At 55.9% G+C, this 13,141-nt stretch overlaps 1 protein-coding gene across 2 annotated transcripts; it reads right to left on the bottom strand.

The window, feature by feature from the left end:
• Nucleotides 1–1,252: 1,252 nt before the first annotated feature.
• On the bottom strand, nucleotides 1,253–12,019 carry ITFG2 (integrin alpha FG-GAP repeat containing 2). Of its 2 annotated transcripts, none has more exons than XM_060024119.1 (12): nucleotides 11,804–12,019; nucleotides 7,894–7,989; nucleotides 7,290–7,331; nucleotides 7,024–7,195; nucleotides 6,075–6,214; nucleotides 5,485–5,633; nucleotides 5,022–5,119; nucleotides 4,850–4,903; nucleotides 4,658–4,749; nucleotides 3,460–3,577; nucleotides 2,506–2,679; nucleotides 1,253–2,030 (listed from the first exon to the last, which is right to left on the bottom strand). In XM_060024119.1, the coding sequence occupies exons 1-12, from the start codon at nucleotides 11,897–11,899 to the stop codon at nucleotides 1,927–1,929; spliced, it is 1,335 nt and encodes a 444-aa protein (XP_059880102.1). In that variant the 5' UTR covers nucleotides 11,900–12,019; the 3' UTR covers nucleotides 1,253–1,926. The 2 variants fall into 2 exon arrangements, with proteins under 2 accessions (XP_059880102.1, XP_059880101.1); XM_060024118.1 differs by having other exon boundaries at nucleotides 2,510–2,679.
• Between the last annotated feature and the right edge of the window lie 1,122 nt (nucleotides 12,020–13,141).

Here is a 13,141-nt window from a genome sequence, read left to right as displayed (position 1 = left end):
CGCAAACCTTGGGTAAACCTCTACTATTTACTCCAGATACGTACCCTCCACCTGCTTCCTCACCCACTGGGCATGTGTGGACAGCCCTGTGGGGAACTGCCCCCCAAGGCAGACAGGAATGGTGACGTTGCCAGGACCCAGACTTAACCTGACCAATATTCCTTCTTATTTCTAGAACTATCCACTTCATTAGACCTTCTTCCCACCCCTCATCTCTGGCCTCCTGAGCTTGAGCTGTTTTTTTCTGGCATCAGTGGCTACCCAACCCCCCCACCCCGGCCCTGAGTCCAGCAAAGACACAAGGCGGCTTTGCTACCTTCCCTGTGAAGAGCCCAAACCTCAAAGGGCCAGGCCCCCGGGTGCCTCTCTGGCTGGTTTGAGTCTCTCATATGTTGGATTACGGGAGAGGAAGACAGTGGTGTAACTAACCCGACCAGGGGACTAGGACACTCAGCTCGGAGTCAAAACCCTGACCCTGGAGTAGATTAGATCTGAGCAGAACCAGGATCTGCCGTGAGCCCTGGCCATACCTTTCTCAGCTGAGTCCTCTGCACCCAGAGGAGAGGAGAGGGGCTCACTGGCACAGGTGTGAGAGTGCGCTGGCCCCTCTGGCCCTGCTCCTCGACCCCTGCTCTCCCGGGCCTCTCCCTGTCCCCCTCCCTTCCGCCTCCTTTGCTTCTGCAATTGCAGACCCAGGCCCAAGGAGGCCCTCAGCTCAGTGGCTTCCCCATTTGAATAAACACCTGTTTGTCCTAGCTAGTGTCCTTCTCTGCTTCTCAGACACTGAATGATCACTCTGCCCTTGTTCCCTTACAGAAGGAAATGTGAAGGGGGACATTCCCTCGGGCTGACCCCTCTGGCTGGGGTCACTATAACTGACAGCAGTGGCTTTCCAACTCCTCTGAACACAACTCAGCAGGAAGTGTATTCTACGTTGCACTCACTACACACACGTGCACGGACACACACAAGTACAACAAAACAATCCTTCCCTACACGTGAGCAACATACTCCCATATTTTTGGTCCTACTTAGTCTACTCTATCTCATTTATTTAAAAAAATTGCCGACCACAACCCAACAAAGGATCGCAACCTACAATTCGAAGACCACTGATTCAGAGCACAGGAAGCAAGAGAAGAAGGGATATACGTGGCCCAGGGTATCGTTCTGATCGTGGCCTGCCTGGACTGCAAACCCGCATCAGACTTTAAAATCATGAGGGTGAACAACCAATACACTTACAACCATCCTGTTTCTCACTTCCAGTGCAGTGTCCAGTTTATTAGGTGAGATATCCCTCACTTTACTATAAAGCAGGCTTCGCGTTAGGTGACCTTGCCCAGCTAGAGGCTGATGTAAGTGTTCTGAGCACGTTTGTCACAGGGTAGGCTAAGCTGTGACGTTCGGTAGGTGAGGTGTGGGAAATGCATTTTCAGTTTACAATATTTTCAACTTACGATGGATTTATGAGAGTGAAACCCATCATAAGTCAAAGATCTGTGGTTGGCCATTCGTGTAACAATCACTGACGTCAGTGACCTGGAGCCGTGCCACAAAAGATGGAACTTGGGGGTGGGGCCTCACTGCCATCGCGCCACTGGCCCCAAAGTCTGGCTGGGGAGCAGTAAGAGATCTGTAGTCCCTCCTCACAAACAAGTCTGTTTCCCACACAACAAGAGTGGGGAGCTCTGGGGAGGGGGCAGTGCCTACCGGTGTGATGGGCCAGGCACACGAGGAAAGGGGCAGAGGAGCAACTCGTCTCCTCCTTCACCAGAAAGACCATGAGGTCTACAGTTCCCAGTCCCCCGAGGGTTGCCGCCATCCCTCCTCTATAATGTGCGCTCCCTGTCCTGCAAACACCGTGGACAGCTTGCGGGGTGGGGAGGTTCAGAAGGGTCCCGTTTAGCCAAGACGGTGGTCCAGCTAGGAGGCATCGCAGAGGCCTGGGGGGGCACGCTGTGGCGGCCCATCGGGATGGTAGAGGGTTTGGTGAAGCAGGGCCCGGGCGGCGGGGAGGTCGTCAGGGTCTGCGGGCAAGAGGGGCTGGTGGGTCTGCTGGGACCTGGCCTCCCGCAGCAGCCCCGCCCCCAGGACTCCCCCACCCCAGCTCCCGCAGCAGCCCCGCCCCCAGGACTCCCCCACCCCAGCTCCCGCAGCAGCCCCGCCCCCAGGACTCCCCCACCCCAGCTCCCGCAGCAGCCCCGCCCCCAGGACTCACCCACCCCCAGCTCCCGCAGCAGCCCCGCCCCCAGGACTCCCCCACCCCAGCCCCCGCAGCAGCCCCGCCCCCAGGACTCACCCACCCCCAGCTCCCGCAGCAGCCCCGCCCCCAGGACTCACCCACCCCCAGCTCCCGCAGCAGCCCCGCCCTCAGGACTCCCCCACCCCAGCCCCCGCAGCAGCCCCGCCCCCAGGACTCCCCCACCCCAGCTCCCGCAGCAGCCCCGCCCCCAGGACTCACCCACCCCCAGCTCCCGCAGCAGCCCCGCCCCCAGGACTCACCCACCCCCAGCTCCCGCAGCAGGCCGCAGAACTCCGGCTCAGCCTCTAGCACTTTGAGCAGGTTGGTGGACTCCATCCGCTCCAGCTGCACCTCCCAGTACACGTAGATCTTCTGATTGAAGGTGACGTACACGAGGCAGGGGCTGTTGCAGCCCCCTTTGCAGGCGTAGAGGCCTGGGGGAGGGGTGGCGGGGGTAGGAGAAAAAGGTCGGGGAGGTTTATGCCCGGCGCGGGCGGCATTCGTGTCAGCAGTTTCTATCCACCCGTGGACGCCAAGCAGAAAACTAAAGGCCCTCTTTCTATTTCTTCCTTGCTGGGAACTCAGTAAAGCAGGTAAAACGTAAAATATCTGGCCCATTCCAGATACGGAGAACCACAGTAACAAAGCCCAGGCAGGACAGTGTCCTAGGAGGTGACACGTGCTGGTTTCCCATCTCAGTGACAGCCCCAGGGTAACGCGGGGCGGCTTCTCCTGGGTGGTGATCCCTCTTCCCAGGTCACTGCAATGTGGCACCAGCGCGTCGTTCAAGTGTTACCATTTCAGTGACCAGAGACACCCCCAAAGGAGTTAACGCTGCTTCCCAAGGTCCCCGATTTGGAACTAAGAGAATGGAACTTGGAGAACAGTCTTCAGAGTCCTGACATGTTCAGATGGGGAGGAACTTTCCCATATCTCCACACAGCAGGTAGACAAGAACTCATCCGACTCTTTCTTTTTCTGAACAACCCGCCCCCCATATCTGATCCTTTAAAATATCCAAAGATAGACACCTCACTGTCTTTCATCTCCTCTTAGTTAAAACCATAAAGATGGCAATCTGGTGTCCACTCACACCCTCTAACCGAAGAGCTGAAGAACTCGTTTGTTTACGAAGACTTGTGTCAGGGGCCGCAGTGAGAGTGGAAGCAAGGGGGACAGGTGTGCTTAGCAAGGGGCGCAGGGCAGGGTCCCACCTGCACAGAAGGCGCGGACGTTCTCGTCCACCTGGAAGCGCACGACGGTGCGGTTGTGATCAATGATGTACGTCTGTCCATCCCAGGCACAGGCGACCACCTCCTCGTGCCCGTTGCCCTGAAAAAGGCCAGAGACAGGGATGCAGGGGTGGCCAGGAACCGTTTTATTTTATTTTTATTTTTTCAATTTATTTATTTTTCGCTGCATTGTGTTTTTGTTGCTGCGCGCGTGCTTTCTCTCTAGTTGCGGCCAGCGGGGGCTACTCTTCATTGCGGCGTGCGGGCTTCTCATTTTGGTGGCTTCTCTTGTTGTGGAGCACAGGCTCTAGGCGCGCGGGCTTAAGTAGCTGTGGCTCGCGCGCTCTAGAGCGCAGGCTCAGTAGCTGTGGCGCATGGGCTTAGCTGCTCCACGGCACATGGGATCTTCCCAGACCAGGGCTCGAACCTGTGTCGCCGGCTTTGGCAGGCGGATTTCTAACCACTGCGCCACCAGGGAAGTCCCCAGGAGCTGTTTTAGAAAGGCTTCCTGACCGGGTGGATGAAATTACGGGAGCTGTGGACTCTGGCTCCGGGTGACAAACAGCTGGGAAGGCAAACCCCCTGCGTTTCTCACCGAACATGTCCCGGCACCCGGCACCAGAGGGGGCTGCTGAATGAGCCGCCCCCCGAGAGTGCTCGCGACAACCCTAAGTAGTAGAGGCGATGCCACTCCCATTTTATATTGAGGAAGTGACGTCACTCCCATTTTATATTGAGGAAGCGCCAGCTTACAGAAACAAGCTCACTCACCCAAGGCCACCCGGCCGGGAGGTGGCAGAACTGGACTCAGAGCCGGGCTTGTCCTGACCTGACCTCAGAGCCTCACGCCTCTTCTCCTAGACCCTCAAGCAGGCACAACGGCCGCATCAGCGCAGCCCCACCTGCCGACCCAGGGGCCACAGCTCTGGTGAACACGTGAACACACACTCGTGTGCGGACATCTGCAGATGGGCGAGCAACTCAGTTCTGGACCCTAAGAACAAGTTGCTTCTCTTTGGAGCCATCGGCTCTGCTGAAATGGGAGCTTCCCCAGCGGCACAGAGAACAGCGCTGAGCCCGTGGAGTGGGCGGAGCTCGGGGGCCAGGCCTGTCTAGGGAGCCTTGAGGGAAAGGCGGAGTCGGCGGAGAAGGGAGAATGGCCCCAAGGGCCCCCACTCACCGTGACGTCCAGTTTTTCGAGGGCGAAGAGCTGGTGGTCCACCTGCACCGACCACAGCAGCTTGTCCGCCTCCTCCGTGAGCTTCAGCGTCCCTGCGGGGAGAGGCGGCCAGGCTGGGGGCAGAACCCTGCGCAGACCCCGGGCACACCCCTGCCCACCCTGCACGGCCCATGGCTGACCCGAGGGACTCACCATCCAGGGTGCAGAGGGCAAAGAGGCCCGAGGCGCCGCTCTTGGGGCTGCGGCCTGCGGACGCAGAGGGAGGGGCGGTAGAAGGACCGGAAGAAGGAAAGGCGAAAGGCAAGGCTGTACCTCCCCTCCCCCCTCACCTCTGCACCTCCCGCCCCGCCCCTCCCCGCCCCACCTCGCTTGATGTTGCCGATGAGGTGAGTGGAGACGTTCTTGTTGTGGATGCGGCCGGACGTCTGGTGCAGCACAACGTCTCGGGCAGCGGGGGTCTCCCTGTGGTGGGGGACGGTGGCTAAGTGGGAGCCCAACAGAGCTGGGCTCTCCGGACCCGCGTGGGCCCCATCTCTGTGCGAGTTTCCAGGACGTGAATCAGCTGGGAGACCTATCGCCCACCCCACCTGGGCCAGTGGGCAAGTCGAGAGAGAGGGACGGAGCTGCCAGGCTGGAATCTCAGAACCTCTTCCAGTTGCTGCGTCAGGGTCAGGATTCCCTGGGTCCCGAAATAATCTTCCTTAATGGGGCAGAGGTGCTTGTGTCGGGACCCAGCTGAAGCTGCTCCAACCACAGACCCATCCACGACTGTGGGCGCCCACCTCGCTGCCAGGCACCCCACCATCCACAGGCCCGCCCCCCCTTACCTAGTACCCTCCTCGGGCCCCTCAGAGGTGGGAGGCGGCCCAGGGTCTGTGTTCCAGGTACACAGCAGAATCGCGTAAGCACAGCCTGGCTGAGATACCATTAGCTCAGGAAGACCCATGGGCCCTGGAGTCACCGAGAGACTGTCCACCTGCACCAGAGAATGGGGGCTTAAGGGAACTGCTGGAGAGAGAAAGGGGAAAGCCTGCAGAGGACGGGGGTGGGCAGGGGCCCTGGGACATGTCCTCAGCCTTCCAGGGCAGCATCAGGGGGACGTGCAGCGTCCACGGGGCTCCTGCTGGTGCCACCCTCTCCACAGGGAGCACCTGCGCTCCCGCAGCACGGATCCCGACGCGACACACCCACCATCACATCCCTAATTCTTAGCACAATGTTCCTTCCTGTCGGCCTGTTAGTGGCCATCTCCCCTAAGACCCTGATTCGAAGTGATCTCCTCTGGGTCTCTGTCAACAAGGTGGTTTTCCCTCCTTCCCACCCTGAGCCCCAGCCCCGGCCTGTTCTCCCACAAGCCCCCTCCAGGAGGGAGGCCCGTTCTGCTCCTGGGCTGTGGCCCCCATGCTCAGCCTCTCACCTGACCCTCCAGCATCCACTTCTTGAGTGACACCAGCTGCCCTGTCAGATGCTCGGTACCATCACCCAGGTCCTCCCAGCGGAAAGCCCGGACTACGCGGTCTGTGTAACCCACCACCAGCTCGCAACAGCCATCGCCATCTGTGGATCCAGAAAATGAGACGAGTTTGGAGCCAAACCTGTCTTCGCCAGCTGCAGTCCTACAAGCACGCCCTCCTCCCCGCCCCTCTAGCACCACCGCCACTGGCACTTGTTATCAGGTTCGACCTCAGGCCCACCTGCCGACCTGCCACATCACCCCTTGAGCCAGGCACCCGCTCCCCTGCCTGCTCTTGCACCCAGAGCCACACAGCTGCCTCGCAGGGCCTGTCGCTTCTTCCCCCGGGTACACGACTCGAGTGCCCTGGTGCACCCATATCCCTACCAGCACCTTTGAGACAGCCTCTGGCCCAAGTACCAGCCCCATATCCAAGCGGCTGTACCAGGTACAGCCTCTGGCCCACGTACCAGCCCCGTATCCAAGCGGCTCACTCTTGCAACCTGGAGCTGTTGATCAGCTGTCCCCTTCTCGGCAGGGACTCCCCGACAACTCCACTTAGAACAGCCAACTCGACCTCAACGCCCTCCAGCCCCTTTCCGTGGGCGATCTCCTCCACGGCACTCACTACTTTCGAATATACTATTTAATTTTCTTACCACATTGCTAGTGTTTATTTTCTGTCCCTTCCTAGTAAAGGTCCAAGAGGGCAGTCACTTTTGTCTGTTTTATTCACTATTGCAATCCCAGTGCCTGGAACGATGCCTGGTTTATAACGGGAGCTCAGCAGCCTGGCGTTAAATGCATGACAACTGCCCAAACAAACACTGACGAGACCCCTGGCTCCCTCGAGATCTGCTCTGCTGCCCCTTGACTCCTATTCCCTGGCTGCCTGCAAGACAGCCATGCCCACCGATGTCGCTGATCAGCATGACCTTGGTGTTGGCGGGGATGTGCTGCTTGAAGACGGGGCGCTGCTCCTCCCCGCCGAGGGTCTCGTGGTGCCCAGAAGCATCCGGGGCCTTAGTGGGCGTAAGGTCACACAAGTGAAACCAGCCCTCGGCACTCACGGCCACCACCAGGTTCTGGGAGAGACAGAGGTAGAGGAGGGGGCTGGTCGTCAGAGCACAGGAGTCGGGGATGGACCGAGGGAAACCCGCAGCACCCTGGGCTTCCTACCTTTCCTTTATTACACACATCTCCAACCCCGACGCACGTGAGCTGCAAAAGAAGAGAGAGGGGCTCAGGGGGACACGCTAAGGGTCCCCAGTGCTCCCTAACCTCTGTGAAGCACGGAGCGGGCTTCTCATCACCGTCATTCACTGAAAACTCCTGCGCACGCCCCACATCGAGAGGCCGGGCTAATCCCGTTACTGTGCTCTGGGTCCAGTTCACCAGACAGCAGTGTAAGGACCTGGGGTAGTGAAGACAAGTTGGGCTTAAACAAAACAAAAACTACATCAATAGAGCCGGACTATCATACTTCTAGACGTATTCAAATGACTGCCCCCATGTTCTACTACACTTCGTACGATCAGACAACCTCAGCAGATCCACGAAGAACTAAGGGAGTCATTGCACCACATGAAATGAAAACCAGCCCAGCTGCGTGTGCGCATGACATCTGGGAAGCCTGGGGGCTTCCCTCCGATTCAAATGGACCCTTAACCAGTAGCTGGCGACCTCGGACACGCTGGGGAGCTCATGCGTGCGGCCCAGCCTCGACAGTCCCTGGGCAGGAGGGGTCCCTTCCCCCTGGAGACCCAGGGAGCTGAATACTGACCATTCCCTGGCAGGAGCAGGTGAGCCACGGCCGGCTGTCATCGTTCTTATACACGGACAGCTTTCCACTGGTGTCTCCCACCACCAGTTCATTTAACTTCAAATGGAGAGAGAAGAGAGGGTTAAGCTGGGGTCCTGCTGAGCCACTCAAGCCCTTCTCGACTGGGCCCACTCCGCGGAAGTCACAAGACCTCAACCTGCATCTTCAGCAACTTTATTAGCAAGATTTCGAGACCAACACAGTCACAGTCTCCCAGGTTCTTTACCTCCAGTTAGGGGTATGTGTGTGTTGAGGGCAGGGCAGGTTAGAGACGGGCCAATACAGAATCTGTGCTCCGTCTCAGAAAAGTCTGACATCTGAACAGCTCAATGCCCCACACGCCTGCTTTCGGCGCTTCTAATTTGTCCTTACGCATGGGATACGTTAGGAAAATGACCCCAAATACGTAACCTTTGGAGAATTTAACTTCAGAGCTCATATTTAATCAGGGACCAAATAAAGACAACGTCAGCTCTGGGGTCCTCCCTCCCCTGGCAAGGCCTTTCGACGTTGGTGCGTCTGAGTGAACACGGTTGGTGGAGGTGCCGGAGGGGCAGCATCCCAGCTCTGGGCCTCTGGTGCCTCCTAGTGGTGGCTAAGCTCCCAGGAGGGTCTGGAGCCTCTTCGCCGTTTACATGTGGGCTCCCCATTTCCCAGCGGTTCCTCAAAGGCTGGCCGCCCTTTCAAGGGGATAACGATGATAGCCAGCTGGCTCCAAATGCCATTTCCAGAAATACTTTCATGATTCCTTCTTGGGGGGGCATCTAACACCCTTTCCTGTCCTCAGAGTGAATATTAGATTCTCAAGAGATTTAATTTTAAAGGCAACAAAAACATAACAGATCAACAGTAAGAAAAAATGAGAAACAAATTGGGGTTTATTAATAATGATTTGAAGCTTACATTTATTATATTTTAATAGTTATGGCAGTTTCTGGTGGGGACATTAGATAATAGAACCATAAAACAAGTTTATCTATTTACATCAAACCCTCTGCACCCTGGAGGACTTCTGCAGACACACAGGAGAAAGGCTGAATAGCGCAGAGCCTCCGAGCGCAGCTGCCTGAATTTGAATCCAGTCCTCTATGCCTGAATCTTTTCATCTATAAAACGAGGATCACAAGACTATCCACCTCATAAGGTTGCCGTGAGAACAGAGCTAACGGAGGGAAGCATCTAGAAAGGTGACTGACAAATAGCAAGAATAACGGGGGTTTTCAGCTTCCAGTTAAATGCCTCCAAGGCTTGGGGATCTTAGCATCTTTCACACAATTCACTCTTTTTCTATACATTCATTCAATAAATGCCAAAGTCCATGGTAGGCCCTCGATAAATGTTTACTTAATGACAAATTAAAGATTTTTTTTTTAACAAAGAAAAATCAGAATGAAAGAGAATGCCCAGTCAACGCTTGAGTTTTCAGGGAAAGCTGAACAACCCGTTAGGGGCCCAAAGACAAATGCCACAGATCCACAGTTGTACAGCTGCTGAGAAGGACCTCAGTTTAACAAGGGCACAGACGAAGGAATAAAACTGTAAAACAGTGTGGTGAGTGCGGTGAGTGAGTAGATACAACTCAGTAGGCGACCTGAATGAGCACGATTCCGGGGTCGCCCATCTGCTCCCCAGCACTTCTGCTCCTCTGTGGTCCATCCTGGCTCTGGCCTCTGGAGGTTACTCAGTGACACTAAAGAACACCTTCAGTCAGAAATGCTACCAGAGAAAGGAAGTGTGCTCTTTCTGTGACCTGCGTCCCCCTTCTAGACACCGTCTCCCCACTGGTTCTGTGGGGTTCTCGAGGGTGTGTATTCTATCCCTGGCTTCTCCCTCTGACTTAGCAGGAAATAAATTACTCGCAAATAACTTTAGGTTACTGGTTTAATGGGATGAAATAAGTATTTTTCCTGCCCCAAATCTCCAAAGGCTGGCCTGGAGAATCAGTACCAAATTTCTATCCATACTCATGCAGGCTGAGTGTACCACACCTGATTAGTAGCCAACTACCTCACCTACTTGCCTTTCTTTCAATTATATTTATTAATAACAGGCAAAACCCTTCAAACTGCTTTGAGATACATAATGACATTTGCCTTTAATAACAACCCTCATTTATTCAACAAACACTTACTGAGTGCCTACTATGTCCCAGGCACTATCCTAAGTATTGGGAATACAGCAGTGAAAAAAAGTTTTAAAAATTCCTATCCTTACAGAGCTTACAATGCTTACAACTAAGGTTTAAAAAAAAAAGAGGTAGGGAATTCCCTGGCGGTCCAGTGGTTAGGACTCCATGCTCTCACTGCCGAGGCCCAGGTTCAATCCCTGGTCGGGGAGCTAAGATCCCACAAGCTGCACGGCACCCCCACGCCTCCCCTCCCCCCCCAAAAAAAGTAGTGTGATATACCTAATATTGCAGAACTGAGTGTGCAATTCACTTAGAAAAGTACAATTGCCAAAAAAAGCTGACACTGTGAAGCTAGGGAAAAAAGGCACATGTGCCCTTTTAAACAATCAGGTAAAATAGAAAATAATGCACATCTAACGTCACTCTGTTAATGTACTATTTAAAATGCCTCCCTTGATTGTCTCATAAAATTATACTGCTGAGCATATGAAGAAACGAGAGAGCCCAGAAAACATAACACAAATTTATGGGAATAACTTTTTCCTCCCTAGACAGGATAGAGCCAAGAGGCCTCATAAAATACTTTTTCCATCACAGCGCAAAGGAGGCTGGGGGCGGGGTTGGGGGTGAGTGATGGGGACGTTTTAGCCCGAATTTTTTTCCCTGGGAAGAGAGCACAGACAAGTTAGGGAGGTGAGGATGAGATGTGAGGGAGGCAGAGAAGCGACGGGGTCAGAGGGTAGGAGAGGAGAGCAACCATGTGCTTTGCATACACACCCTCGAGGACCCCACGGAAGCCTGGCGACACCAGTGGGGAGACAGTCTCTAGAAGGCGGACGCCGGGCACAGAAAGCGCACTTCCTTTCTGTCAGCTTTTCATATGAAACTGAGATTATGGAAAAAAGTGTCCTACACCATCAACGGCCACCGTTCCCTTGGATGCTTCACCCCAGAACCCTCTACATCTTGTAATCAATGGGCCTCACTACATTTCCCTATTCTTCTATCACCCTTCCCCCTCCCCACGCTGAGCTACCTGCGGGCTGGGGCTTTTGAATTCCCAGAACGCAGCAGAGCCCTCGGCCCATAATCAAACGCTACCGACGACGCTAACGCGTCCTGAGCGTTAACCGAATGCCAGACACAGTTCCACCTGCTCTACCTGTATTAAGTCACTTAACTGACGGGAAAAGGAAGGACCGCTGGGGGAGGAAAGGGACATGGACACTGAGCCAGTAACTCAACCGAGGTGGGCCCGCCGGGCGGAGACGCCCCGGCCAAGCGCCGAGAGCAGCCCGGTGGGCCGGGCCGAGCCGGGCGGTGCGGAAGGTGCTCCCGCAAGAGCCGCACGCGCGCTCTTAGCCTACTTCCGACGCTCTGAAAGGGAAGGCGGCCCCGGAGGAGCTGGGAACTCGGCCATCACAGTTCACAGACTCCTCTTGGGAACAAGTGACTGACCAGGCAGTGCACCCGGTACGCGAGTCCCTAGAAGGACACTGGAGCAGGGCTCCGGACCAATCCAGCCAGGATGCCGGGTACCCCAGCCGCCCACACAGCCCTTCCCGATCCAGCTCTCAGCGCCGTGCCCGCACCGCCCGCCGTGCAACGCACGCCGTCCACGCCCACACCGTACGCACTCGCAGCACGCACACGCCGCCGCGGGCGGCCTCCGCCGCTCCGCCCCACCCCGCCCCACCCCGCGGTCGCAGACGGGCTGCGTCTCTCCAGTGCGCATGCACTGACCGTGTCGTTATCGACGTCTCCGAGGCAGATGGCGTGTGGGAAGAGGCTTCCGCTGAACTCCAGGGCCACGCGCTGTACGTAGCTAACCGACCTCATCGCAGTTCCCAGGGCTCAGGGACCGGGGAGCCCCGCTAAGTGTTCCCCGAGCCCCTCCCGACGGCCGCCCGAGCGGAAACCCACCCACAGCGGGAGCTTACGTCACCCCCTGCGCCTCCAATCGCTGCCTTCCTCGCTTAACCTGAGAGGAGGCGGGCCTTCCGGGCGCGCCTGGCGTGGGGGCGGGGCTGAGTGACAGGGCCTCGGGCCATTCCTCTTCTCCGCAGGCTCTGCGCGCCCAGGTCCGCCGACGCTGGCCTGGCCGAGCCGTTTCCTTGGCAACAGGGCTTTCGCGGCCTTGACCTAATAACCTTGACCTTGTCCTTTGTTGCCCTGGCAGTGAAGATTCCCAGCCGTCAGACCATCCCTGAGAATCATAATAATCGTAATAGCCGATGAGTGTGTGGTTTCCAACAGTGTTTTAAAAAAAACTGCGTAGCTCCCCATTATGAGTCTTGAAATGAGGGTAGTGAATCGGACCAGCTTTTTAAAAACCGAAATAGAATAGAAAATGCAGGGCTTCCCTAGTGGCACTGTGGTTGAGAGTCCGCGTGCCAATGCAGGGTACACGGGTTCGTGCCCCGATCCGGGAGGATCCCACATGCCTCGTAGTGGCTGGGCCCGTGAGCCATGGCCGCTGAGCCTGCGCGTCCGGAGCCTGTGCTCCGCAACGGGAGAGGCCACAAGCAGTGAGAGGCCCGCGTACCGCAAAAAAAAAAAAAAAAAAAAAAAAGAGAAAATGCCAAGTAATCTCGAGTAGTTAAGGTAAGTATTATTTTTGTGAAACCTTTGTTTCAATTGTATATATTTATACGTGTATATACCGGCTTATCAAAAAAATACTTTTTTTGTCCCACGGTGGGTGTGCTCTGTGGGTAAAAGTTTGAAACTCACTTGTAAAGCACATTGCACAATTATTGTTTCATGTAAATAGTGCAACCACCCTGTGACCTTGTCTCCTTATTCCAGTTTTTTGGATGAATAAACGGGTTCAGCAAGATAAAGCAACAAGGCAGAAAGTGATGGAGGTGGGGCTGAGACCATAATTGTTCGAGCCAAAACCCCACGTCCTTTCTGTCATTGACTGCCAGAGTTCCTAGCAAAGTCCTCAGGCTAGAAATCGGGGTCGCTGGGATTCTGGGTCTGCTCTGGCCCCCCCAGCACAAAACTCTTGCTTCCCTCCCTCGGGGGCCCCCCTCCGTAGCGTAAATGGGACATCGCCATCAAGGCTGGCCTCGGGGA

This window comes from Delphinus delphis, chromosome 11, assembly GCF_949987515.2.
Source record: "Delphinus delphis chromosome 11, mDelDel1.2, whole genome shotgun sequence".
Lineage (NCBI taxonomy): Eukaryota > Metazoa > Chordata > Mammalia > Artiodactyla > Delphinidae > Delphinus > Delphinus delphis.
This window is presented reverse-complemented; position numbering and strand designations above follow the sequence as displayed.

Bases quoted from the DNA above. Each gene is read 5' to 3' on its own strand.
- ITFG2 (XM_060024118.1), bottom strand. From the start codon at position 11,899: ATGAGGTCGGTTAGCTACGTACAGCGCGTGGCCCTGGAGTTCAGCGGA. The intron at 7,332-7,893 runs GTCAGTATTCAG...CTTCTTTTGCAG, and splicing joins CCTGCTCCTGCCAGGGAATG to CTCACGTGCGTCGGGGTTGG. The intron at 5,120-5,484 runs GTAAGGGGGGGC...CCCCCACCACAG, and splicing joins GGGCCCGAGGAGGGTACTAG to GGAGACCCCCGCTGCCCGAG.